Source organism: Chlamydomonas reinhardtii, chromosome 12 (genome assembly GCF_000002595.2).
Source record: "Chlamydomonas reinhardtii strain CC-503 cw92 mt+ chromosome 12, whole genome shotgun sequence".
In the NCBI taxonomy this organism is placed as follows: Eukaryota; Viridiplantae; Chlorophyta; class Chlorophyceae; order Chlamydomonadales; family Chlamydomonadaceae; genus Chlamydomonas; species Chlamydomonas reinhardtii.
In genome coordinates, this window is record NC_057015.1 from 3199744 (window position 1) to 3226143 (window position 26400).

Genomic DNA, 26400 nt, shown 5'->3' on the forward strand with positions numbered 1-26400 from the left:
GCTGCCTTAGGGAGGCAGGAAAAGGGCTGAGCCCTCCCCTCCCGGGTCGTTATCAACCCAGCCACCTTGACGCGGGCGCCTACAAAGCACACGCCTCTATGTTGGGGGCCTTTGGCATCCCCGCAAATCCGGACGTGGCCGGTTGGGTGGGGTGCACAGTCCGTGCTAACCCGCAGCTAACAAACTAGTCACGTCACTCGCCGCCAATCGACACGTGCACCCTCAGCCCCACGCCCTGCTAGCGCCGTTCAGGCTCTCAGCCCGGCCCCGCCGCCGCCGGCGGCCATGGCGGCCGCTGCAGCTTGGTCGGCCGCTCGAAGCCCATCAGCTTCAGCAGGAGGAGCACACGGATCACGTTGGCGGCGGAGACGTCGCGGTTCTGGGGATGGGGAACGGGGAGGAAGAAGAGAGCGCACATGAGCTGTCCCAACCGTCAACCTGTCAATCAATCCGTCCCCAGTGCCCAGCCGTCCCCGCACATGCACGGTCCTCACCCAGGTCGTCAAGCAGTCGTTGCAGACTTTGACCGACCAGGGCCGCTGCCCCTCCTTCAGCCCCCCAAGCCGCTTGATGGCCATCTCCTGACACCCGCAGTTGTAGCAGGTCTGCATGGTCGGGAGGGTGGGAGGCTCTCGCTCCGCAGTAGGCAATAACAAATACTAATACGTAGCAGTCGCGGTTTGTGCCAGTATGATACTTTTTGCCGACGCAGCCACTGAGTATGCGAGTATGCCACGCACGCAGCCACGGACAGGGGTGTTCCTGGGGGGCTTCGCCCCCCCCCCATGGAACGCTGCGCTGGGGGGGGGGGGCTCAGCCAAAAAAGGCAGTACATCTTACATGCAACCACGCTTCAAACTGGAGCACTCAGCTTGGCGCAACAAACCGAAGCCAGGTGTCCATGCGCCCTGTCCAGCTCAATCTGGCTTCTGTTGACGCATCTCCGAATAGCTCTTAAGTTGCCAAACAATCAAATGCGTAACCCGTATCCCGTTTGGCCGACCAGATAATCCTGGGGATGATCAAGCCGTGTGCGGCGCCCCTGCCTGCATACGGTACCCGCCAACATCCAAACAGTCCCTTCTCAACACATTTCACGCATCCGATACGTGCAGTGCACACAGCGCGGCTGAATCTTGTTTCCATCTGCTGCCCTGTGTTGTCATAATGCCACTTGCACACTGTTTTTGGGCTGAGCCCCCCGATCACAGCAATTCATGGAACACCCCTGTCCGTGCGTGCGTGCGTGCGTGAGTTCGCACCAAACTCAGTACTGGCGCAAACTGTGAGATACCAGTCAGCGCTGGCACGCACAATATCTCATGTACGTACGAAGACCACCAGCCTACCCTACCCACTACCCAACACTTCTAGCTACGCACGCCCTAAGCGCCCTGCCGCAGCCGCGCCGGCCGACCTAGTTGGTGTCCGCCGTGCGCAGCAGCTTGCGCTGCTTCTTGTCCTTGAGCATCTTCTTGACCGTGGAGGCCTTGGTGATCTGCACATGAGCCAGCCGCAACACACGACAGAGCCAGGGGTTCATAATATTGCCCAGAGGAACTATTGACGTCAGAATCGCTGGGCCACAGGAACCAACTCCGAAATAGTTTCTTGCTCCTCTCAGTCATCCTCCTAAGCGCCTCAGTGCCCCCACACCGTTGGGCGTCTCACCTTCTGCGTGACCGCGCTCTTGGCCTGGTTGGCCTGCTTGCGCTCCCTGGCCGCCTTGCGCTGGTCCGCGGCAGCCTGTCGACGGTGGCGGTAGTAGCGCGGGTGTGCACGTGGCCACGCGCCAGTGACGGAGTGCTGGTCTACAAACGCCAAAGCTCTCGCCTGAACAGCGCATCCTCATGCTTACTCTGTCCCGCGTGAGATGCCGCTGCAGCCACGCACTGCCCGAAAGCCTGCACTAAACAACATCCATACCCGCCCGCCACAACGCCCCGGTTGCTCCTCCGGCTCCAAGCTGCAAGCAACGGCGCCCCTCAGGGGGCGACCAGACACCAAGCGCGGGACACTCCCTCCACACGCCACAATCCACACCTTGCGTTTGGCCTTGGTTTCCGCCAGCGCCTCCGCCTTGGTTTCTTTCAACGCCTTGTTGGCCGCCTTCTCCGTCATGCGCCGCCCCCAGCTCTTGTTGCTGCTGGCGTTCGCCTTCATAACCTTGCTAGCGCGTTGCCCCGGCGCCTTCCATACTTTCCCGGAAACCTACAAGTGCAGGGTGCCACAGGTGTTGAAGGGTAGCGGCATGGCAGCGCGTATGAGTGCCGGACCCCACAACTACCGACGGCGTGTGCGTACCCGGCGCAGCGAGAGCTCACCGGGCGCCAGGTCTTGTCGTCCGCCTTTTGCCGCTTTCCTGCCTGCGCGACGTCAGCCTGAGGCTCGTCCTGCTGCATCGCTGTCTCCTCCTCCATCGGCTCCTCATCCGGCTCTTCGACGCGCTTCCGCTTCTGGGACTTGATGGGGTTCACTTTGTAGCCCTTCGGTGCCACGCCCACCAGACGCCGCAGGTCGGTGCTGTCAAACTCTTTAGGGTACTGGGGAGGCATATACTCCTCCACGGCGTCGACGGCCATTTTCGGTGGCGATTTCGTTCACGCGAGCCGCCGGCTGCTGCTCGCCCCTTCAGGAGTGTTCTAGCCAAGCGCAGTTATGCCGTGTCAGAGAATACCAGCAGGCAAAACTGTAAATAGAATTTGTGACAGCGGGTGACAAAAGCTCTCGCAACAAAACGAAACAGTCGGGTGGTGCCTGAGCGTCGTGGAGATTGGTTTGAGTGTCAAACGTGTATGAGCAGAATGACAACGAGCAACGGTACACTGAGCAAGCTTTCTCAGAAGCAAGGGTCACCCATCGGGCTGCATCGAGAAAACCCTTGCCAGGCGCAAGCAAGCTCCGCACACGAACTCACCCGTTATATTTCTATACATTTCTACTGTTCTTTGCCGAACATCTTCGTCTTCCCTACTGCCCCGCAACCAACCTTTCTCTTGCGGACCTTCCAAAAGCTTCGCCATGGCCATCCCCGAGCCTGTGAAGGGCTATGTATCGATTGTAGTGGAAGAGGCGACGGGCAAAACGCAGCGGGACCAGTTTACTTGGGATACAAACGCGGGAGCTTTTGAGGCGTTCGTCAAAGGCAAGACGCTGGGCCTATTTTCCTGCCAGGGATCTCCGTCTTGAGCTATTGGAAGCATCGCGCAGATCACTGACCATGCTGGTTGGTGGTGTGCAATTTTCCCCTTCCCCAACTTGGTCCAACAGTGGAAGTTCGCGGGGGCTCGCGGAACGTCAAGGTGCGCGATGACAGGAATATTGCGAACTGTGATGACTGCTCTTGGAAGACAGCGTCCCTGGGCGTGAGCATGGAAATTGCGCTGGGCGGGGCCCTCGGAAGGAGCGTTGGCAGCGGGCAGGCGTTGCAGCGCGCTGACGCGGTAGTATACACGCGATGGCACTGCCGACAAACGCTTGATCCCAGGCTGCGTGTGCGAACGCAGGCTCAAACGCGGAAGGCCCCGCTGATTGGCGACACTATTACATGGCGCGAGGAGCTACGCATGTGAGTGCACACGAGTGATTACCTGAAGCGGCTAGTTGGGGCTCTTGGGCTTCTGGGACCGTGTAGGACCAAGTTTCGAACCATCAATGAAGACTCGGGTCAACCGCACACCTTCCCGCCACAGAGCATGAAATGGGGCAAGTTACGGACTAGTGCCGTTGTGTTTGTAAACGAGGCTCGGGGCCGGCGTGTGACGACGACGCCGTGCCGGCGCGTGTGTGCGTTCTGCAGGGAGCTGCTGGAGGGGTCGAGCGAGCTGCGGCTGATGCTCTGTCGCGAGAAGTTCCAGGGCAACAAGAAGGGGACTTCGGTCGTGGCTGCCTGCGGTGAGCAGGGTGGGGGCGGGAGTGGGGCGTGCGGAAGGGCTCGGTGGCAGGCACCAGCGCGGTCGGCTCGGTGTCTCGGTATGTGACGAGCATGCCCGTACGTACGAATCAATGCGACGAGCGGGCACGGGCGTTGACTGGGACGATCTTGGCGTTCAGGCTGGCACACCAGCTTGCGTCCCATCCACTCTTCATCCGCCGACGCATGTCCAGCAGGCAACCGCCGCTCCACCAACCCCAGCAGCGCAGGCACTATTGTTCGCGTTGCCTGTACCCACACCGTGCATCGTATGCTCCCTCTGCCTCTGGCCCTGCTGCCATTGCTGCTGCTACAGGCATCTACGTGAACGACATCCTGGAGGCGGTGCCCATCGACAAGTACTTTGAGCTGTTCAAGCCCAACGCGGGCGGCGAGGGCGGCTTCATCCGCATCCGCATGAACTTCGCTCGCGACCTGGCGGGCCTGGACGCGCCGCGCCAGGGTGAGGCGGGGGAAGAGCATGCGTGATCCTCGGTCTCAGACGCTTGTGGCAAGCTTGCATGCGTGGCCACATGGATGGCCTGGCGTATGGCAAGGATGTGTTTGCTTGCCAGGGCCTATCCTGAGCCGAACTTGGTGCCCGGGGACCCACCTTCACTACGGCTGCCTTCCGCTTGGGAACATTGCTGATGGTTCATCGCAGCGTGTGGGCAGTGTCGCACCAAGGGGAGCACTGGCGCTGCATCCCAGGAATGCTGGGACGGCTCCGGCAGCTGCACCTATGGTACTGACGAAACTTCTGGTGCTCGTTGCCTTGCAGAGGCCAACCTGCAGCCCAACGTCACCTTCGGGCAGCCGCCCAACACCAAGGACGCCGCTGGTGGGTGCGGGGCTGGCACCATGGGGGACACAAGGACAGAAGCGGACGCGCACGCGGGCAGGGTTGTTGTCGGTGCACCTGGTGTGTGCAGCCCATCGCTGGGCACTACCCTTGTTGCTGCCAAGTTCACGTCTGCTGTCGTCACACCGTCATACCGAACACCATTACTTCGCTGCTCCAACAGGCCGCCTGCACGGCGTGGTGTCGCCAGAGACGGTGGATGAGGTCGCGCGGCGTGTGGCGACGCTGGGCACGGAACCGGAGTCGGCGGGGCCAGCAGGGGCCAAGAAGAAGGGCGGCAAGAAGTAAGCGGCGGCTCCGTACGGGCGGGGCGGGACTAGGAAGCGCTGTAGGAGTACACATTGCACGGCAGGGCACGCACCCACATGTAAACCGTGCGTTTGGAGGCTGGCACTTGATTTGCTTTGAGCACGGCTGGAGCGTGGTAGTAATGCCAACATACTTTTCCGAAAGCTACTTGGCTTGCCTTGCCGGCTGTCACGCTGTCTCTCATTCTTTGACCCGTCCCTTGGTGCCACCGCGCCACCCGCAGGAAGGTGTTCATCCCGCTGGCGATTCTCACGGCGGCCGCGGGCATAGCGGTACCGCTCATCCTCAAGGCGACGCGCAAATAAGGATTTGTGGAGAACCTTACTTATGCATATACGTTGGCTGGCGCACAGCACTGGAACCCGGTCTAGCAATGGAAATGGTGTAGCGGCGGGAGAAGGGGTAAATACATACGAGTCGTCATGCGTGTGGGGGTTTCAATTTTGCGGTAGGTGAGTGGAGCGCCGGATGTGTGAGGTTTCCGAATGACAGAAACTGTGATTGCAAGAGGAGCTTTACAGACAGTGCACCTATGTTGTCATGGGTTGGTGGGGGCGCTGTCGGACAGGTACACTCACGGTCTCGCGAACTGCGGACCGAAAGAGGGAGAGAGCGCGGCTGCGCCTGCATCTCAGGGACGCACTGTAACTGAAGCACGAACGGTTGAGAAGCTGTTGGCCAGTGAAATGCTCGATTCAGCATAGGCGTGGGTGAAGGCACGCGGTGAAGAAGACATTCCGGTGTTCTCCCCTGACTAGGGCCACTCAATGCGGCCACTTGCCGCAGCGTGCACATGCCCGCTCCCGCGGGGACCACAGCACCCAGCCCGCGTGTTACATAACCCCCACACCCCAGGGCTTCATCTATGCTCCCCCGTCGCATGCAAAAGCCGCCGCTTACGCTCCGGCAGATGGCAAAAAAGCTGCACTAGCGCGAGCGGGCTGAGCAGTGCGATAGCTCGAGTTCAGAAACCATGTGATAGCTGTGAACGGATTGTATAAACATGTACTATGAAACCGTCTGAGATGTTGTAAGCTTGGGCGCCTGCGTGCCCGCGGCAGTTCCGGCCGATGCGCCCGATGAGGCGATGGCAGCGAGGCCCTCGCCAAGGCGCTCGTTCCCACCTTTCTTTCTCTCTTTCCTTGCATTAGGGGCTTCAGCCACAAGGTCAGTATTAGCATCGTAGCAACACATTGCTTCCTGCCAGCGAGATTTTGGGCGCCGGCGCTGACGACTGACGAGCTTACTCCGTGCCCGCAGTGCGAGCAGCCAAAATGGTTTCCGCTCGCAGCAAGAAGATTGTGAAGGAGCGGGGTCAGGAGCCCGATGAGTTCGAGGAGCAGGTGGCCCAGGTGCGGACTGGTCGCCGGCAGCGTCCTCGAGTCTATAAATAGTTTCGGACGCTTTCAAATGAATGGACACCGATGGGGTACCTATTTTACAGCTCGGCAGCGCGCTGGCGCCCGCAGCCGGCGGCGCTCGCAGAAGCATTCGGCAGCCCTCTCCATGCGCTAACCGCGCGGCGGCCACTTTTGCAGGCCCTGTTCGACCTGGAGGCTACCAACGCGGAGCTGAAGGCCGACCTGCGTGACCTCTACATCACCTCCGCCAAGGAGGTCGATGTCGCCAACGGCGCTCGCAAGGCGATCATCATCCACGTAAGCAGCATTGATTCTGGTGGAGCTGGAGCGCTGAGGGGTTTGAGGGGGAGCGCCGGCCGACCGGTGTTGCGGCTCTCGCGGAATGCCGAGCTTAAAACGGGTTCCCGGTTGTGCAGGTGCCCTACCGCCTGCTGAAGGCTTTCCACAAGATTCAGCAGCGCCTGGTGCGCGAGCTGGAGAAGAAGTTCAGCGGCCGCGACGTGGTGATTGTCGGCAACCGCCGCATCCTGCCGCCCCCCCGCAACGGCAAGACCGCCTCGCGCCCCCGCAGCCGCACCCTGACCGCGGTGCGTCGGGAGCAGGCGGGGACGAGCCTTGGGGAGACGCAACTGGAGCCGGGCAGCCGGACAGGGAGGGGCCCGGGAGATGGGGTGGGAGGGTGGCACGAAAGGCCCAGGCGGCCTGTCACGCGCTGGGTGCAGGGCGTGTCTGTGGCGCAGCGAAGATGGCTTTGTAATTTCGATATCAGCTACTGATACCAGCTGCTAGGCATTGTTGGGGTAATTGGCAAGCAAGTAAAAACGGAATGCGCGACGCCAACAGGTGCACGACGCCATTCTGGACGACCTGGTGTACCCCACGGAGATCGTGGGCAAGCGCATCCGCTACCGGCTGGACGGCTCCAAGATCCTGAAGGTGAGACTCACAGTAGGAGCAACACGGGGGACCAATGTGCGCGTACCTGCGCGTGTTCTCACGGCGTCACACCGCATGGAATAACACGGGGCGAACGAAAGCGGGGAAGCAGCAGCTGGAGCGGCGGAGCGGCAGGCGACAGCTTTTATCAGCGCTGCTGTCCGGGCTTACAGCAGCCGGCGGCGCTCTGGAGCTATCGCGCGCACGCACTTGCTGGTCTAGCTGCCATGTCGCGAGTGGCGGGCCGGGCGGAGCGTGGGGGCTCGCCGGAGCGCAGCGTTGGGGGTAAGCGCTGGAGCTGCAAGGCATGGCAGCCGGGCCAGTGGCTAGACCTGGGGCACCAGCAGCTGCAGCAGCGGCAGCGTCCCGGCGTCTAAGCTGGTATTACAGCGTGTGGTGGCAAGCGTGGTGGCAGGGATGGTGATCGGGGATTCAGCTCACCAGCTCACCGGCCGGCGGGCGTGTTGATCAGCTACGACAACATTGGACAACCCAACTGGTGGCGGCTGAAGGGCGCGCAGCAGCAGTAGTAACAGTGAAGCGGCTGAAGCTAATCACACAGCGCTTTCGGACTGGCGGGATGCGCAAACGCAGTTGCGGGGACGGCTGTAGCACTGCAGCTACGTAGCTCTGGGCTTGCAGCGTGCCGGCCAACACGGCATGTGTACCAGCATGTCATTGCTGTCCGACGTACAGAACTCAGCAGGCGCTGCGGTTGGTTCAGCAGCAGGTGCATTGGCCAGTACCGCGCTTGCAGCGGAAAAGAAACGGCGGCCCGGCGTTTGCTGGTGCACGGCGCGCGGGCGGACACAGCAGCCACCCACACGCTCCCGGCGAAGCATGCGCACATCCGCTGTTATGCCCTGCGGGAATCTTCCGCGGACTGTCGTCCGCACACGACGCGCTACGATGCCATCTGACAGCTGCAGGCAGCAGCCGCTTCTGTCCTTTTGACTCGTGCTTTAGCAGCAGCAAGCGGCCTCTTAACGACCACTCTTACAGCCAACGTCCGGGCAGGCGGGGCAGGGCTCTGCAGCCGCACGCGCCGCATGCTGCATGCGGCGATTGCGCTCTTTGTTGTGTGTCGCGGTGATCGCCGTCTGTGCTGCACCCGTGCCCGACCCCCCCCCCCCCGCCACTGCTGCAACACGTGCGCTGTTCAGGTGCACCTGGACCCCAAGGACCGCAACTCCACCGAGTACAAGCTGGAGACCTTCGGCAGCGTGTACAAGCGCCTCACAGGTGGGTGCTGGTGGTGCGGGTGTCGTGACTGTGGTTGCGGTCTAGGCTTGCGTGGTTGGATGCACGCGTGCGTGCGTTCGGGGACAGATTGTGACAGCCGGTCGTGCTTGGCGTGGTGTGGTGTCGATTGGAAGGATCCAATGAATGGACATGGGTTGGATGGCGGGTCGGCTTCGGTGCAGTGCGTATGGCTGATGTGGGATGGCAGGGAGCAGCCGTGGTGGCAAAACGAATCGGGTATCGGCGGGGCTTTCATGCGTGTGCGTAATTAAGTCATCGTTGCGCTGTCCCATGTGACCCACAATGTTTTAATCGCCTTCCGGCCTAGCCCACGGTCAGCCATAGCCTCAACCTGAACGAGTGGATTGCATTGTGTTGTCCCCCTGCAGGCAAGGACGTGAGCTTCGAGTTCCCGGTCGCCGAGTCCTCGTAAAGCAAGAGAGTGTGCGGGCACTCCCTGTGCTAGTCTTGGTGTAACGTTATTCTCCGGGAACATGTGTACTTCCACTGACTGACTGTCATCAGCTTGTCTCCAAAGAGCCAGCCGCGGCCAGGCCAGCAGGTGCACGGAAGGCTAGTACGGCAGCCGCTGCAGCATCATGCAGCGTGAGCCGCTGTAGCATCATGCAGCGTGCTGATCTGCAGTCGCCAAGTCAGTGGAAGGATTTACAGTGGGGCAGGTAGTGCAAGGAATTATGAGCTCCAGTGCTGAGCAGTGTTCACCATGTGGCCCTGTCGGACTGCGGAGACCGTGCTTACGGCAACGCACAAGCCCACTTCCCTAGGAAGTGACTCACGGTCTGGACGTCTGGTCCCGAGCCTCAAAATCCTAATATCCGCAATGCGGTACAGAGTTGCATACCTGTGCATACGGACATGCATTGACGTGCTTGGAAGAACGCAACACAAGCGAACATGACGACGTGCATCAGGTTCATGACCGCTGCTGCGTGAAGAGCTAAGCCGAGTTGTTGGACTTGCGAACGGTACCGTAACACAAATATTATTGGGAACATGCAAAATGCACCCTACAGTGCCCACAAGGGAACAGCAGAACCCCTCGTACTGACGGCCGGGGGAGGCGAGGGTGGCTGAGTTGGCTCCCGGCGGCCACGTGCTGCAACCGGCCCTCGGACAGTCGGATGGGGCCGAGCGGCGACTATAAAGCCCTTGTTCGACCCACTCAGTAATCATAACATAGACGATATAGCTGTTGGCATCAAGAATGATGCTCAACACGTCGCCTCAGTTGCTTGTGCTTGCGCTGGCCCTGGCCGCGGGCACTGCGCATGGTAAGGTTGTGCTCCGCGAGAGCACCGGGCGCCCTTCACGCTATGCGTCGACCATTGTGAGGCACGAGGACATTCCCGAGCTGATGTAAGTAACCGCGGGCCGCCCACTCTGCAGGGAATTACCTTATTAAACCGGCTTGATGTGCCCTGCCTCGCTCTGCAGCACCACGCCGCGCTCTCACGAGCTCATCTCCGAGAAGGATCTGCCAAGGGAGTGGGATTGGGTAAGTTTGCGCGCGAATGGTCATTCAATTTTGACGGCTGGCCGGCTGGGGACGCACCGGCTTCACAGTTCACCTAGCGTGGGCCTGATTGGTGCCAGAATGCTATGTGGTGCGGGCCCAAGGCTTTAAAGTGACCCAAAAGGCAAACCCTAATGGCCACCTTTCCTTGCACCGTTTCTGATCAGTAATTTGGCCGCCAGTACACGTGTCCTTGGCTGATATAGATGCCAGATCAGTTGCGTGGACATCAAGGGCATTGGGGATTCTGCTCGTTGGTTTAAGCGGTCGAATTGCGGCGCGCAGACGATGTTCCTGCAGGGGCAGGTAGTGCGCCCTTGCTGAGGGGTTGCTATGAAGTACACTTACTTAACTTGCCGGCCCTTAGCCCACAAGTACCGCGCGGCGCGAATCGCTTGGCCGGTTGTTGACTCGCCGCGCGCTTTTGCCTCTTCCACCCTGGACTCACCCGCGCAGCGCGCCGTGCCATCGAGCGCCAACAGCGACGACCGCCACAACTACCTGAGCATCATCCGCAACCAGCACATCCCCAAGTACTGCGGCTCCTGTTGGGCGCACGGCGCCTCCTCGTCCCTGGCTGACCGCATGAACATCAAGATGAAGGTAAACACGCCCTCTCAGGGGCAGACCCTCGGGCATGACCGTGTGCTGGCGTTCTTCTTCAGTTCCAGGGCTTTCGCAATGCGCAGTACTAATGCTTCGCGGGCGGGCTTACGCTGCCATCCTTGCAATACGCGGGCACGTTGCCTAAACCCTTTGCTGGCGGCTCTCGCACCTACAGGGAGCCTGGCCCGGGACCTTCCTCAGGTGCGCGGTGGGCGCCGTGCACAAGCGGGGCGTGTGTCAAGAATGTGCCACCTGTACAGCTGTGCGCCTGTGCTGCCCTGGCCGACCAAAATTTCGCCTCCCGCCCGCTTCGTGCATTTATTAACCCCTACCTCACCGCCACCTCCGTGGCCCCGCTCTATCCACAGCGTCCAGAACATCATCGACTGTGGCGGCGCCGGCTCGTGCAATGGCGGCGACGACCGCCTCGTGTACGTGTACGGTGCCAAGCACGGCATTCCCCCGGACACCTGCAACCTGTATGTGGCCGCTAACCAGAAGGTGCGCAGATGTGTGCAATTGCTCTTATCCTGAGGTTGAACCGGCTGAATCCCAGGGCTGCCAGCACAAGCGCGTCCCAGGCGACACCGAGGACATGCGCAGCGATCTTGACCAACGCTTTGTGTCCCTTTGCTACCCGGTCGCTCCTCGCCCTCTCATCCCCTCCCCGCGCCCGCCCCCCGCAGTGCCACGCCATGCAGCAGTGCTTCACCTGCTGGCCCGACTCAACCTGCGAGCCCATCTACGACTACAAGCGCCTCACCGTCTCTGAGCACGGTCGCGTCAGGGTAGGTGCGCCGCCTAGCTAGGTGTTGACAAAGCTGCACATGCGGCCAACGGGTGGTGGCCTACCGTGTGCGCGAGACTCCACACCTGAATTGCTGATGGCTGACCTGCATTGTCGCAATGCTTACGCCGCGTAACAGGGTCGCTACCAGATGAAGGCCGAGATCTACAAGCGCGGACCCATCAGCTGCGGCATTGATGCCACCGACCAGCTTGAGAGTGAGTCGCGCGCAGTTGCCCTGCTACATTTCTCGATGAAATGCAATGCGCGCCCTCTGCAGGGCGTGGCACAGGCTAGCTGTTGGGACCCTTGCCTCCAACCTGCATGCCCGCATTCTGACCTGCTGGATTATGTTACTGCACCTGCGCAGCCTACACCGGCGGTGTGTATGCGGAGCGGAAGAGCAACCCCAGTATCAACCACGTGGTGTCGGTGGTGGGTTGGGGCGTGGACCCGGAGACCGACGTGGAGTACTGGGTCATCCGCAACAGGTGAGCGCGGCCCGACTGGAAATCTCTGCTGGTACAGTGTGGATAGCAGCTCTTGGGGCTAGAGTGGCCGTGTCTGCATGCGCGTTGGGAGCACACGCGGTTCCACGACTACGCTTGTCCAGCTCACAAGCACTAACGCTGCCTGTTGCCCTGTCCTCCCACCGCAGCTGGGGCGAGCCCTGGGGCGAGTCTGGCTTCCTGAAACTGGTGACTTCGGCCTACGATGACGGCAACGGCAACATGTACAACCTGGCGATCGAGGATGACTGCAACTTTGGCGTGCCGGACCGGTGAGCGAGAATCCTTTACTGAAGTGGCCGCGCAAGCCGGGACATGTACGAGGCGCTGAGAATGCCAAAACACCTTGCGGGGGTTTACCCGCTGGGAGCGCGTGGCAATTGCGGGCTGCAGCACGTCAGCTAACCATCTGTTTGCACGGCTTCGCCCCTTCCGCGCAGCTGGGTGCCCGCCGACGACCTGGGTTTCGGCCGCCCTGACGATATGTCCCAGCAGCAGCCAAAGCTGGACGCGGACTTCATCGCCAAGGCCAAGACCGGCGGCGGCAGCCGCAAAATGATCCTGCCTGGCGTGACCCTGCGCGAGCAGGAGAAGGCGAGCGAGAAGCAGTGAATATCAAAGTGATTGCTGAGTCGCGAGAGCGTGTTGGGCCAGACGTCAGGCATGAGTGATTCTCACGTCTCAGCGGGCGCGTGTGACACCGACAAACCGCGACAAACGGCTTATACTTGCCGAAGGATACGAGTGCTAAAACGCTCATACTAGAGTGCTTACGTTAACGTATCAGTATTGCTGTGTTTCATGTGTGGTTTGGACGAGGTTTGTGCAACACAAGCCCACGCTCGGACACCCGGACTAAGCGCGTGTGCAAGTGCTCTCCCAAACATGCGAACGCCACGACGCTCACTTCAGAACTTGTATCTCCCCTCATGTATGTGCCTTGACGTGATTTAATACGGAATCGCTGGGGCCATGTATCTTATTACCCTGTGCCGGCTTGACGAATACTTATCGTTACAGCCGAGCAATTATTGTACAGCTATGTTTGTGGAGGAGGTGGTTCGTGGAGTGAGGATTCGAGAGGCGAATCTGAACGGACTGTGCGTGGTTACAGGCGACCGGACTCTTGCTTGTCCTGCATGATGCTGCCGGTGCGCGACGCACACGGTGAGCTGTGGCAAACGGGGGTGGAGGCCTTGCGGGTCGAGGTAAGGAGCAGAAGGAAGCACCAGTACGGACCATGCGTAGCTTGTGGCCGGTTCGGTGTTGCGGTTGCTGAGTCGCTTCTGCAGGGCAGGGCCGTGGGCATTAGTTCAGCTCATGTAACCTTGCGTTGGACATTTGGACATGCCCTCGCTCACCGGTGGATCACGCATGCCGCCTGCCTGGGTATGCGATGGGACAGGGGTTAGGCAGGTTGGCGAGGTCCCGTAGGGTGCAGCTGACGCTCATACCCCAGTCGGGGTTGGGCCCTGATAGCATGTGATGGCTCGGCGTCTTCGGGAGCTGGGACTGTCCCCTCTGTAACATCCGCATCCATACCCCAAGCAGACGGCAAACAACACCGGTGGATCACGCATGCCGCCTGCCTGCAGGGTTGCCTAGTACGCGACCCTCTCTCCATAATACGCGTATTAATACAGCGTACTAGGATTCCTAGTACAGTACGGTAAAATACGGTGCATAATACGCTGGGCCAGGAAATCCGGGGGGGAAGCCGACGCAAACACGGCACGCGTGCCCGCACCATGCCCGAATCGGTGTGAATTTGGATTTGCGCGGTCATAGTCTTCTAGCGGAAGTTCCTTCAACTTATTATGCTCATATTGTTGTAAGAGAACACAGCTGCAGTGCGGAGAGCAGCCATGGTTCGCAAACTTCGACGGACATCCTTTCCAGCACCCCTCGCGCCCCTCGCCCAGCCACGGCGCTGCCACGGCCCACCCCGCTGGTTTCCCCAGCACAACGTATTTTCCAACGTACTAGCCGACGAGGGCAGCGTACAGTACGTAGTACAGTACGTAGTACATAGTACGCGTACTACGAACTAGGCAACCCTGGCTGCCTGGGTATCATATTGCGCGCGTTTGACGTGCCCTGTCCCTGGACCAGGGCGTCCTTACCTTTGTGACGGAGTGTGTGTGTCTGTGTGCGTGATTGAGCTATTCCTGAAGGCCGCCCGATGTCACAAGGGACTGACCTGCCAGCAGCAGCGGTGTCCTTGCGAACCCAGTGGGGATTCCAGGCTACCTTCTGGCTGCTGCCTGCTAGCACCCGCGCCATGAATGGCACGCGCGCCAAGAGGGCGCCGTGTGTGGATAGTGCCACATTTTCTGGGGCTAAGCCGAACCAACATACCCGTTCACAACACTAAATACATATTCATTATCACTAGTCACTGCCATAACCCCACCTTGCGAACCTTCCGTTGACTAGCCTGGCAGCAAGAAACAACAAGAAGCCCGAACTATACAGCATTTCCAGCAGCAATAGGGAGCCTGGAGCACAGGACCCAGGTGACAAGCGAAAGCAGGTAACCATGGGCTGCCCGAAGACAAGACTTCACCACCTTTAGCCCTTTTGTCTATTTTTACGTTGATCAATATTTGTCATGTCTCTTGAGAAGAGCTCAGACCCTAAGGCTCCACACCAGCATCAGCGCGATTCTGTATGGCATCAGTCTGCATCCGCCTTCGCTAGGAAACCTTAATATGATAAGATTTCAGTATGTAATAGGGGTTGCCGTTGACCGCCAGGACAACACCCCTCTCTGCTTGCAGTACCCGCTGGCTACTCAGCACCTACGCGTTGCCCTTGCCGGCCTTGCATCTCCCGCTGAAGCATAGGCATGGACAAGGAGGAGGAGCCCCGGTCCTCGCTGGACACCGGTGAGGAGCTCACGTATCAGCGCAACTACCGCAGCACTGCCGGAGGCAAGGGCAGCAACGGCTCTGATGCAGAGGACGACGGCGAGGACGACGACACGGGGGAGGTCCTGCGCTACAACTCGGTGTACACGCCCCGGGGCATTTCGCAAAAGGCCTTCGGGGCGTATACCTCTGATGGCGGCGGCGTGTCCTCGCACGGGGGTGCTGGCCCTGGCTCGTCGGTCCCCACGGGCCTGACCCCACGCGCCGGCAACTCCTCTTATGCGCCGTTCCGCGGCCTCAATGGCGATGACAGCGGCTCCTATATTGCCGGTCATGACGCCGGTGACACAGGCGAGGCTCCGGGTGCTTACGACGATGAGGACGACGACGAGGACGGCGACATTGATGAGGGCTTCGCGCGTGCCGCCGCGCTGGTGCGGCATGTGTCCATCTCCACACGCAACGCGGCGGCGGCGGCCGCCGCCACGGCGGCCCGCACAGCGGTGCTGTCTGAGCGCATCAGCTCGAGGCTGAGCCCCGCTCAGGTAGAGCGTGCCTTCCAGGTGCTCGAGGCGGAGCGCCAGGCCTCGGACGGCGGCGCTCCTGCTGCAGCAAGCCACGGCGCCGCAGGCAGCGATGGGCACGTGGCAGCTGATGCAGTGGCGCCTGCAGCAAACCTTGGGTTTGGGAACGATGACGGGGCTGCGTGGGGTGCTGGGTACAGCAACAACGGGAGCGCGGAGCCGGCGGCTGTGACCGCTGCCATGGCCGAGACGGTGCACGAGGCGGGCGCGCCGTTTGGACTCGATGCCAATTGGTCCACTGCTATGGACAGCGTGCCTCAGGAGTACCCGGCCTCAACCAAGTCGGAAGCAGCAACGCCAGTGGCTGGCAACGACCCCTTCGGCGACGCCGACGATGCTTGGGGCAACAGCTCACAGCCGGTGGCGGCCGCGCCGCAACGCAGCAACAGCTTTGGCGGCGTGGCATTAGACCAGGAAGACACCGCCAGCTCGGCCTGGCCCGCTACGGCCACCAGCACCGCGACCGCAACCACTCTCCAACAACACCACGGAAGTGCGGGTGCGGGCGAGTCAGGGCTGATGACCATGACGGCATGGTCCGGCGTGGACCTGGCAGACGACGGCGCTGCTGCTGTGCCCAGCTCCGGTGCCCCGGCAGTTGCGGACGCGGACCCCAGTGATGGCTTTGGCGACAGCGCCCCGCCTGCATGGGGCGCGAGCCTGGCGCAACCGGCACGCGCGTCAGAGCTTGAGGGGCCCAGCCATGAGGCGGAGCAGTCGCTGCTGTCGCAGTGGCCGGAGCGACAGGAGGAGGAGCCCGGTTTGGAAGCAGCCGCGTCGGCGGACCTGCACGGCGCAGTGGCGGCCGCGCGCGGCTCCTCCGCCGGCGACAATTCCAGCGACTCTGTCAACCTGCAGCCCGACGACTACCGCATTGCGGCGGCCGCCGGCCTGGTCAGCCCCGAGCTGGCGGCGCTGCTGGGCGTGCCGGTGTCCAGCCCGGGGGTCTCGGCAGGCGGGGCGTCGCCAGGCGGCGACGTGGCCTCCAACGGCGGCGCGGCGGAGATGCCTTCACTGTCGCGGGGCCTGGACTCCTTCCGGGACACGCAGGCCGCAGCCGCGGAGGAGGACGACCACATGCTGGAGGAGCTGGCGGCGGCGGAGGCCGCGGCCGAGGCGGCGGCGGTGGCAGCGGACGCGGCGCGCATTGCGGAGGAGCGCGAGGCGCGGGAGCGGGTGAGCACGACACCGGCGGCGGCGCGTGAGGTGCAACCGGACCTGGCGCCGCTGCATTACGTGGACTCGGGCGGCCTGGTGGCGGACCTTATCTCGGAGCCGGTGCCGCCCAGCGCCCCTGTCCCCGTGTCCATGCCTGCTGCCGCAGCGGCGATGCCGACACACGCTGCCAAGGCCGCCGCAGCCCCAGCTGCGGGACAGCGCCGATCGGCGGCGGGCACACTAGAGCGCATTGCCACGGTGGGGCGGCACTCGCTGGAGCGTGACCCCTTCGACGCAGGCGACTCGGACGACGACATGGGGGTGGAGGACGTGCCGCTGACGGATTCCAGCTCGCTGTCGCACCACACTGAAGCCGCGGCTGCAGCTGCGGGGGACGTAGCAGCAGCGCCGGCTGCTGCACGCGCGGCAGCAGCGCCGCCGCCGCTGCATCAGCAGCCACAACAGCACACGGAGCATCACCGCATGGGCGGTGTTGGCGCTGCTGCTGTCGCCGTGGGCGCGGGTGTGGCGGCGCTAGCAGGCGCCGCTGCGGCCATGGCGGGCAGGGCTGTGCCGCAGGGAGCTCTTGGCGCGGCGGCACCACCTCCTCAGGTGCAGCAGCAGCCTGGCCAGCAGCAGCGGCAGATGGTAAGTAATGGGGCTTGTGACAACGGTCGTTGTACCATCAGGTAATTGCCACCACAGCCTCGTAAGTCATGGTCCTCCGTTGATATCTGTGCGGAAATGACTGACTTCCTCGTTCCGCGTTGCAGGGACCTCACGGACTGGTGCCTGCAGCTGCAATGGCAGCCGGTGCGGCGGCAGCGGCAGCTGCTGCAAGCTCGCAGCCGCACACCCCGCCGCAGCCCCGTGGACAACAGCCTGGTGCTTCGCCACTGCTGCCGACCAGCGTGCGGCCCAGCCTCTCGCCCGGCACACCTCCGGGCGCCGCAGCTCAGCAGGGCCCGCCGCCGCCCTACAGCGGCTACCCGCCGCAGGGCAGCCCGGGGCCGCACCCCGGCGCGCCGCGGCCGCCCATGCAGCAGCCGGGTCCCGGTGGCCCAGCCATGGGTCCGCCAGGTCAGCCCCACGGCCCTCAGGGGCCTATCGTGCAGCAGCCGGGCGTTCGGCCGCCACAGGCCGGCCCTGTGCCGCCGCACGCCATGATGGGGCCCATGGGTCCCGGCGGCCCGATGGGGCCGGGCGGGATGGGGCCGCGCCCGATGGGCCCGCCGCAACCGGGCATGGTGATGGGGCCGGGCGGGCCGCGCCCTGCCATGGGGCCACCGCCGCCGGGCATGCAGGCTGGACCGCGTGGGATGCCGCCGCCAGGCATGATGATGAGGTGGGTGCGGCTTCGGTGCGCCGGGGCGTGGGTGTCAGTGTGAGGAAACAAGAGTCAGACTGCGTTCCTAGACGTGTGCAAGGGTATTGAATTTAAACGCCCGCTCTTTATGTGCGTGTATTACGGTACGTGTGTGTGCTGCAGACCGCCCATGCCGCCCGGCGCGCGGCCGCCCATGGGCCCGCCGCCACCGCCCTCGCCCTTCCCCGGCCTGCTGTACACTGAGGGCCGCGACGCGCTGGGTCGGGCGGTGGTGGTGTTGAACACGGCCATGCTGCCGCCCAAGAGCGCCAAGGTGAAAAAGGAGGACATCCTGCAGTACGTGCTGCAACAGTTGATGCCGGTGGTGCAGCAGGTGAGGGCGGGGCTGGGCGAGGGTGCTGGAGGCAGAGCGGTTGCGCTAGGGGGGCGGCAGGCGCTCATGGCCGTCTGGTTTCCGTGTATGGCTGCATCACCTTGTCTGCAACACAAGTTGGGACTGCGGCTTTTGCCCTGGCGGCATAACGTCGGAATGCGCCCATCACAACCCCACCTGCCCGCCACCTGTGTCCCCACGCTCTCCGCCAGGACTACGTGCTGGTGGTGCTGAGCCTGGCCCTGGGCGTCAAGGCAAGCACAGTGTCCGCCGCCTGGGCCATTGGCGCCTACAAGTCGCTGGCCAAGCCCTGTAAGCCGGGCCTCGCAGGCCAGCTGACGCAATTGCGGGGTCGAAAACGGTCAGCCCTGGTCATGTGTACCGTGACACTGACGGACTGGGGCTGGGCGTCCTTGTATACACGGGACTGACGTGCGCACTGCTCATCCTTGCAGACCGCAAGAATGTCAAGCACATCGTGCTAGTGCAGCCCAGCGCCTGGGCGCGCGCGCTGCTGGCCCTGGCGCAACCCTTCGTCAGCCGGAAGGCCGCACACAAGATCAAGAAGGTGAGAGGCGCGCAGGGACATGCTTAGAACGAGCTGTGCACACTGATACGCCACACACACTCCCGGCGCACACAGCACGGCTTGACAGGTACTGTGTAGGGTGCCGGTACGCGCAACGCTCCTCAACACCCGCGCGCCTTGATGCTTTGGCCTTGCGCGCGATGCAGATTGATAACCTGGCCCAGATTGCGGAGGCCACCAACAACGAGGTGAAGCTGGAGAGCCTGGGCGCGCGCTTCATCCGGGAGGTGCAGTACGGCCTGGGCGCGCCGCCTCTGGCCGGCCTGGTCCCGCCCGGCGGCCCCATGCCGCGCGGCCCCGGTGGAACCATGCTGCCGGGCGGCGGCCCGCCCCGCCCCATGGGCCCGCCGCAGCAGCCGGGCATGCCCTTTCCTGGACCTGGCGGCCCGCAGCGACCCCCCGTGCCCATGAACCCGCAGCAGCAGCAGATGATGATGATGCGGATGCAGCAGCAACAGCAGCAGCAGCAGCAACAGGCCGCGATGCGGGGCCAGCAGGGCGTGACGCAAGGCCCGCAGCCACATCACGGCGCCGCCGGCGGGATGCCAATGCCGCAGCAGCTGCAGCTGCCGCCGGCGCCGGGCTCTCGGCCACCCACCGCGGGCATCGCCACACCGGTCTACGGCCCCGGTGGCCCGGGTCCAGCCACGGCGCAGGGCGGACCTCGGCCCGGTACGATGGCGCCAGGACTTGGTAGCCCCTACGGCCTGGGCGGATACGGGCCCGCGCCGGGCGGGTCCCCGGGGCCACACAGCCAGGGGCCGGCCGCTTATGGGTACGTCACGCCGCCGCCCTCTGGCCGCCCCGTCGGGCCAGCGTAGAGGCAGGTGCAGCACCGCAGTAGTGTGAGCAGGGGCAGGACGGACCTGTTGGCTGGGTTGGGGGGAGTTGTTGGTACCGGACAGTCGTGAGGCATCTATTGCATACGCGCGTGCGCGCGGTGACACTAACACACTTGCGGGCCGTATCCGAGCGAGCGAGAGGGAGATTGACTAGGTGATTCCATAGGCGTGCCGAAAAGGTTGATTGCTGGGACGAGTATCAGGACTGCGACGGGTGAAGCGTCGGCTGGTGGCGGGAATGCACAAGTGGCTTACGAATGGCTAGCGGCTGGCGCTGCTGTACGGGGCTCCGCGGCGGAAGAGCTGTCGTGCGTACGGGTTCTTTCAGCGCTTTTCCTCTGACATACGGTTGCTCTGGTTGTCGCCTGGCTAGGCGTCTACCTGACACACAACTTGCGTGGGAACGCGGCGATGGCAAAAGCCATGAATAGAGAAATGAAAGCTAGTGTGAATGCAAATGCTAGACGCCATCGAGTGCTCCAGGCTAGCAAGCAGCAAGAAAGAAGTTAGAGTTAGCAGCAATTGCGATTGCTTGTTACCTTTCGAGATGAGACAGCCCCACGCGGCTCCACAGCAGGCGCACCAAATGGTTACACTGGCGTGAAGCAGACTGCCGGTCCGGGCAGGGCTGACGTGTACCAGCTCGCGCGCGACTAGGCTGCCATTCGCGACAACGCGAGACCCATAAAATAAACCCACCTGGAACGCAGCCAGGCATGAATGTGCATGGATTCCGCGATCGGTAAGTCAGTAACAGTCACCTGGCGCCGGCTGCAAGGCCGGCTGTAACGAAGTAGCCGTACTTTCAACGCACCCTCCTAAATGCACACCGTACATGACGTGGCGGCTTTCCTCATCTCCACGCTCAACACCGCCTTCACCTGCACTCGCGAAACGTCCAAACCTGACAAGTGTTCCCCGGTCACGGGAAAAGGGGCTGAGCCCCTCCACTCCACTCTCTAAGGCCGAACAACCTCATCGCCCGGCTATCCTCATCGCCCGGACATAGCCGGGGTCGGTTTCCACAGGCACATAGCCAAACCAGGTGCCTAGCAATCGCGATGCCACAGCAGAGCCAACGGCAGCCAGACACAGCACAGTTGTCAACAGCCGCACTACTTGTCATGCCGCTACGCATGCCCTGCCAGCCCCACCGCGGACCGCGACACCGCCAAACCTGAAAACCCCGCAACCACTCAAAAACCGAGCCTGAACCCTGCACTCGCGAAACCCCTAAACCTGCACCTCCGAAACCCTGCACCTGCATGCCAGGCCCTGAACCCTGAGCCGGCACTCCACCTGCACCTACCAAGCCCGAAACCCTGAACCCTGCACCTGGGGTAGACACCGCCATCAGGGTCTCTGCCACTCAAACCCTCCACCTGCGCACCCACTCGAACCCCACGAGAGACCCCCAAAGTCCTGCTGTGCCCACTACTGCTCCAACTGCAGGTCCGACAGCTTCTCCATCGTCACCTCAGCGACGCGCTGGCTACGCTGCTTCGAGCAGCACGTATAGCTCACCTTGACATTGCCTCTACTGCGCGAGGCCGCTTCTCACTCCGCCCCCTGCGCCTTCACACACTGCCATTTAAGAATGTACGCACAGGACTGGCACTCCTGCCTCCGTATACTCAGTAACTTCAGAACTCCCGAACTCACCCCCCCCATACACGTTCCCGTCCCTTGCCCTACCGCCATACACAGCTCACACTACTACGTACTCGGGCACAAAAAGCCCGGGGCCTCCCTGCAAAAGACAACGTCGGCGTCATACGTCCCCGGTACGGCGGTCCGCTTGCGAACAAGCCAACGAGGCAACCATATGACACCATAGCTTTATAGCTTGTCGAGAAGGGTTGACCAATGCACTGTGGAGCCCGAACCTAACTTTTTGGAAGTAGGATGGCCATGCTTGGTTACCATGCCCACCCGTTCCACTAATACGAGCCCCCCACCCACCCATACAAGCATTCCTAGTGTAGTCCCATACATGTGCCCGGTTTGATAGTGTACAATCTCGTCGCTACGCAAGCTGCCCGCTTGCGAGGGGTATCGGATTTTGTGTGCAGCTAGCCAGAGGTCTCGAATGCCTAATCTCCACAGGCACGTACTGCGCTCCACCCTTAGTACGCAATTGTCAAAGCATTTCCCAGGCTGCTGTACATGTGTGGCAGGGTTCGGCAGGGTTCGGCGGCCTCGGCCCATGCCGCGCGCGCTTGCATCCGCACGGCCGCACCGAGTCCATGCAAACTCATGTGCGTGTGCCGACACCCAGATGGCGCCATGGCGGAGTCAGCGGCCGCCAGGCGCCCCCGACGCGCCGGGTCACGGGTCATCCCCAGCCAGGAATCGGAGCACGTCGTCGTACAGGGCGTCCCTGGCGTCAATGCCCCTGCGCCATGCATACCCGGCAAATACCATGTTCTTTGTCCATTTTGTTTCTTCTGTATTCCGATCTCGCGCGCAACGTACAGCAAGACGCATTCAGGGACACGGACTTGCGGGTGCACTGGCTGCGCAACTGCTGCTTCAACGACGCGAACTTGCACACGTACTCCTGACTTCCTTGCCCCTGCACAGCGCCCCGACGCACCATATGAAGTCCAGGTGCTCATAGGCCGGCAGCACTCGCGCAGCCCGCACCACACCGGGCGCCAGGCTCTCCATCAGGTACTCCATATCCAGCGGGTCGGACAGCCGGTCCTTGGTGCCTGTGTGCGGGTTCGGGGGCCACGCCGGACCGAGAGTATGCAGGCGGTGGCATGCATGCCGGGTGCATCTAGGCTGCAGGGCTAGGACACAGAAGCCCAGCCGGTGTCGTTGAGTGGGATGTGAGCAGAGCGGTGCGGCCCGCAAGGGTCTGCGGTCTGGAGGTGTGCTCGTGCGCACCTGAGAACAGCGCCAGCGGTGTGGTGATGGCTGTGAGGTTGTAGCGGGGCGGGCTGAAGCGGCCGTATTCCAGCTGGTTGCAGTGTCCCGTGCGGCTGGCGCAGTTGGTGCCTGCCAGGGGGCGTGTGCACGTGCTTCAAGGTTTGTCCAGCCTTGACAATAATTAGGTTAGTGCGACAGGCAGCTGCACGCATCCACCGGACATGAGACAGGATACAGTGGTTGCGTGGGCAGCACGCTGAGCCTCAACACGGCACGCCCGGTATCAAGCCTTGAGAAGCCAATAAGAGCATTCAACTCCTCTACATGTGATCATCCTGAAGATAACCGGCTTACCGTAGTCGAAGTAGCTCATACTGTTCGGCGCGCGCGACCTCACCGCCTGCACAGGGCAACGGGAGGCACAGGCCATGGGGCCGTTGAGCCCTGCACGCGCCACACACAACCGGCAGCCCTTCGCCCAGCCCTACGCCCAGCCCTACGCCCAGCCCCACTCCCGGCCACCCCCCAGCCCGGCCTTCCTGCCTTCCCCAATCCACCGCATGGGTCCTACCCTTCCCAACCCTGTGTTGCCGATTCCTACACGCACACAATCACAATCACAGACATGCCCAATCTTCCCCTTCCTTTGTGCTCCCCCACATCCACCCAGACATCCACACCCACGCATAGACACGCGCCTGCGCCCAGTGCGCCATGTTTTGGACGCTGGTGCCGGCGGGCGTGTATGAAAGGTACAGCGGCAGGCGGGTGCTGTTGATATTGTCGGGATTGTATCCGCACAGCGCGGCCAGGAAGGACACGCACAACGCCGGCTGCACGGCGCACAGCGCGCCCTCCAGCGCCGCCACCAGCTGCTGGCTGGGCAGGAACTCATGCAGCCCCAGCAGCGAAAACATCTGCAGTTGTGGCAGAGACGGTGCAGGTGGCGCGTGTCGCGCAGGTGGCGAGAAGTGCGTAAAGGGCAGGGGCAGGTGTGTGGGCGCGGCATGGAAGTGAAATGCCTGAGCTTCGTCTTTTTCACCACCAGCTGCAGATGAAGGTGCACAGTCAAATCTGTTGCAGCAAGCCAAACAGCCCAGGCAACGTCCTGGCCCGCCCATGCACTTAAGCACACCCCCACCCTGGTCGCTTTCCCTTGTCACCCAAATACGCACGCACTCACATCGTCCGTGCCCATGGCTGCCAACGCAAGCAGCGGCACACTGCTGATGTGTTTGGCCACCGCCACCGGCGCCAACAGCGCCGCCCGCTCAATGAGCTCCGGCGCCAGTGCCGCAGCCCGCGGCCGAGGCCGCGTCCGCAGGCTGGTGCCAGATGCCACAGCTGATTCCGTCACCACCTCAGAAGCCGCAGCCGAGGAGCTGCGATGCTGCTTGGTGACCATGGTCACCCGACCCGGCCTCGCACCGGCAACCTGGCCCCGGCTCCTGACTGCACGCAGGCTGCGCCTGGACGATGAGTCCGTGCTGGTATGCGCTGCATCGTCCATGTCTCCCGCACCGGGTCTCCCCAGCTTCTCCGCCTCGTCCGCTGCCGACTGCTCCACCGCTGAGCCCTGCTCTGCTAAGTGTGCCCTCCCCGTATGCCCCGCGTCTGCCGCCAGTACCAGCGCCACCCGCGCCTGCTCCGCCTCCACGCATCCGCCTCCTGTCCGTGTTGCCTGTGTTGCCTGTGTTGCCTGCGCCACTTCCGCCAGCGGCGGCTCCGCGGCGGCCTGCCCCGCCATGGGCCCGGCCAGTGCCGCCAGCAGCACTGTGGTGCCCTGGCTGTGGCCCACGTAGCGCAGGGAGGCGGCGCCGGACGCCCGCAGGATGTAGCGCACCTGCAGCGCAGGCGGGGGAGGGGGACAAGGACACGGGCACAGGGACAGCCTGCATGAAAGCCCGCGTTGCACACGGCGAGGCCGGGCGCAAAGAGCTGGAACCGGAGTACAGGGGTTTGTTGGCGTGTGGCGGCCCTTGGATGCATGTATGAGTGCATTCGTTTGTAGAGCTAGCTGCATTACATAAGCACCGGCTGACAGGAAGGCAGGGGCGCGAGGCTTGCGGTGGCCGAGGCATCTGTCAAGGAGCAGAAATGTATGCAGCGGCCGACTTGGCTGTTTCAGACCCCCATTCCTGCAGCAGCAACGCCGCCTGCCAGAGAATTTGTGGGTAACGCAGAAAACTACTGATACCCGTGAATTGGGCCGGCGACGGGAAGTAGCGACATTGGTGGGCGCCCGGTCGTACAGGGTCGCGCGCATCAAGGACTCCGCCCAGCAGCCCAAACAGCACGCCACAAACTTGCACTGGCTAAGAAGACTGCACACTTAGCTTACGCTCCACGCCACTCCCATTACCACCGCCGCGCGTAAGGTGCCGTGCGTGTGTCTGCCTGCCTCTCCCTCACTGTCCAACTGCCCTTTCCACCTCCCCACCCCTGCTCACCACTCATCGCCAGCAGACGCACACTCCTTGCACCCGCACCCGCACCCGCACGCGCACCCGCACCCGCGCCCGCGCCCGCACCCGCACCCGCACCCGCACCCGCGCCCGCGCCCGCGCCCGCGCCCGCGCCCGCACCCGCACCCGCACCCGTATCCTCGCCCTGCGCCAGGCCATGCGCCCACCGGCACCCACCATCGCCGGCATGTCATACGCCGCCATCTCGTCATAGCTCCACATCCAGAAGGCCGCATCCTCCGGCGCCAGGCTCACGTGCGCCCGGCTCAGGCTGTTGCCGCGCACGTTGCCCAGCCACACATCATAGCCTGCAGGTGGGTGACGTGTGGTACAGCGCGGAATGCAGTGTCTATGCGTTTGTGCGTTTGTGTGCGTGCGTGTGTGTGTGTGTGTGTGTGTGTGTGTGTGTGTGTGTGTTAAAGAGCACAAGGAAAACGTTGCGCAAAGACAGTGTGTGTGTGTGTGTGTGTAAAAAACGAAACGAACTCTGTGTGTTAAAGAGCACAAGGAACTCTGTGTGTGCGTGTGTGTACAACTTCATGCATGCCGGCACGCATGCCCATAGTTGGTATCGTCAGGGGTGCCTGGGCATCGTGGATGCATACTGGTACTAGCAAGCACATGTTCCCCTGCCGCCCCTGCTGTCCCTTTGAGCTGCATGAAGAGCGCCGGCCCCACCCTCGTCCGCCAGGATGAAGGCCAGGCTGCGCTCGGGGCCGTTCACCAGGTAGCCTGCAGCGCTGTCCAGCAGCCCGTGCTGCAGCAACACCACCGGCCGGGGGCTATCGGCGCCGCCGTCCGTGGCAGCTGCAGGCTGCTGGGCCGGCCCCGTCCAGGCTGCGGCTTTGCCGTTCGGCATCCGCAGCAGTGTAAGAAGGAAGCCATCTTCAGTCTGCACCGTGTGAACTTGCAGCGGGTAGCCGAACGGAGCCACCAGCTCTGTAGACGAGGGGGTCGGGTGGCAAGGGCACGGGGACTCTTTGGCGGGGGTGGCGGGAGCGGCCGCGGTGGTTGGCCTCAGTCGGCTGTCCCGCGCGTCGCGATAGGTCCTCCCCAAGAGGATGGTGCTACTGTGGCTTACGCCTGATGTGCTCAATCTCCGGGTTGTCGGGCTGGGCGTGGAGAAACAGGAACGTTTGAAGCAGAACTAGGGCTCTCAAGAGCGCGCCGACGTGGACTCTGCCTGCACTGCACATTCTTGCTACATACACGGGAGTAGAGACTGATGAGCGTGTTTGTAGCACCGTAATTGACTGAAA

The 26400-nt window shown here is 62.6% G+C and overlaps 7 protein-coding genes across 7 annotated transcripts; 4 read left to right on the forward strand and 3 right to left on the reverse strand.

The window, feature by feature from the left end:
- Positions 1 to 39: 39 nt before the first annotated feature.
- Positions 40 to 765, reverse strand: CHLRE_12g499050v5 (uncharacterized protein). The gene is made up of 2 exons (XM_043068046.1): positions 495 to 765; positions 40 to 379 (listed from the first exon to the last, which is right to left on the reverse strand). The coding sequence occupies exons 1-2, from the start codon at positions 609 to 611 to the stop codon at positions 257 to 259; spliced, it is 240 nt and encodes a 79-aa protein (XP_042918319.1). The 5' UTR covers positions 612 to 765; the 3' UTR covers positions 40 to 256.
- A 58-nt stretch (positions 766 to 823) lies between these two features.
- Positions 824 to 2792, reverse strand: CHLRE_12g499000v5 (uncharacterized protein). Its single transcript, XM_001702326.2, has 4 exons — positions 2325 to 2792; positions 2044 to 2211; positions 1672 to 1746; positions 824 to 1498 (listed from the first exon to the last, which is right to left on the reverse strand). Exons 1-4 carry the CDS (start codon positions 2580 to 2582, stop codon positions 1418 to 1420), a joined length of 582 nt encoding a protein of 193 aa, XP_001702378.1. The 5' UTR covers positions 2583 to 2792; the 3' UTR covers positions 824 to 1417.
- Positions 2793 to 2935: 143 nt separating this feature from the next.
- Positions 2936 to 5744, forward strand: CHLRE_12g498950v5 (uncharacterized protein). The gene is made up of 8 exons (XM_001702289.2): positions 2936 to 3145; positions 3271 to 3302; positions 3507 to 3568; positions 3800 to 3894; positions 4230 to 4376; positions 4695 to 4754; positions 4939 to 5059; positions 5308 to 5744. Exons 1-8 carry the CDS (start codon positions 3022 to 3024, stop codon positions 5387 to 5389), a joined length of 723 nt encoding a protein of 240 aa, XP_001702341.1. The 5' UTR covers positions 2936 to 3021; the 3' UTR covers positions 5390 to 5744.
- Positions 5745 to 6005: 261 nt separating this feature from the next.
- CHLRE_12g498900v5 (ribosomal protein S7) lies at positions 6006 to 9767 on the forward strand. The gene is made up of 7 exons (XM_001702290.2): positions 6006 to 6251; positions 6345 to 6436; positions 6623 to 6742; positions 6862 to 7032; positions 7289 to 7381; positions 8545 to 8623; positions 9013 to 9767. Exons 2-7 carry the CDS (start codon positions 6359 to 6361, stop codon positions 9054 to 9056), a joined length of 585 nt encoding a protein of 194 aa, XP_001702342.1. The 5' UTR covers positions 6006 to 6251; positions 6345 to 6358; the 3' UTR covers positions 9057 to 9767.
- Positions 9768 to 9814: 47 nt separating this feature from the next.
- CHLRE_12g498850v5 (uncharacterized protein) lies at positions 9815 to 13598 on the forward strand. The gene is made up of 10 exons (XM_001702291.2): positions 9815 to 10000; positions 10079 to 10139; positions 10614 to 10760; positions 10939 to 10964; positions 11132 to 11264; positions 11450 to 11551; positions 11690 to 11768; positions 11921 to 12041; positions 12209 to 12331; positions 12500 to 13598. The coding sequence occupies exons 1-10, from the start codon at positions 9849 to 9851 to the stop codon at positions 12669 to 12671; spliced, it is 1116 nt and encodes a 371-aa protein (XP_001702343.2). The 5' UTR covers positions 9815 to 9848; the 3' UTR covers positions 12672 to 13598.
- An 847-nt stretch (positions 13599 to 14445) lies between these two features.
- CHLRE_12g498800v5 (uncharacterized protein) lies at positions 14446 to 20357 on the forward strand. The gene is made up of 7 exons (XM_043068045.1): positions 14446 to 14592; positions 14840 to 17319; positions 17445 to 18016; positions 18161 to 18371; positions 18584 to 18683; positions 18827 to 18939; positions 19107 to 20357. The coding sequence occupies exons 2-7, from the start codon at positions 14908 to 14910 to the stop codon at positions 19779 to 19781; spliced, it is 4083 nt and encodes a 1360-aa protein (XP_042918320.1). The 5' UTR covers positions 14446 to 14592; positions 14840 to 14907; the 3' UTR covers positions 19782 to 20357.
- Positions 20358 to 20380: 23 nt separating this feature from the next.
- CHLRE_12g498750v5 (uncharacterized protein) lies at positions 20381 to 26365 on the reverse strand. The gene is made up of 9 exons (XM_043068044.1): positions 26223 to 26365; positions 25820 to 26080; positions 25319 to 25449; positions 23860 to 24519; positions 23375 to 23593; positions 23031 to 23076; positions 22695 to 22805; positions 22399 to 22516; positions 20381 to 22197 (listed from the first exon to the last, which is right to left on the reverse strand). Exons 1-9 carry the CDS (start codon positions 26335 to 26337, stop codon positions 22131 to 22133), a joined length of 1728 nt encoding a protein of 575 aa, XP_042918321.1. The 5' UTR covers positions 26338 to 26365; the 3' UTR covers positions 20381 to 22130.
- Between the last annotated feature and the right edge of the window lie 35 nt (positions 26366 to 26400).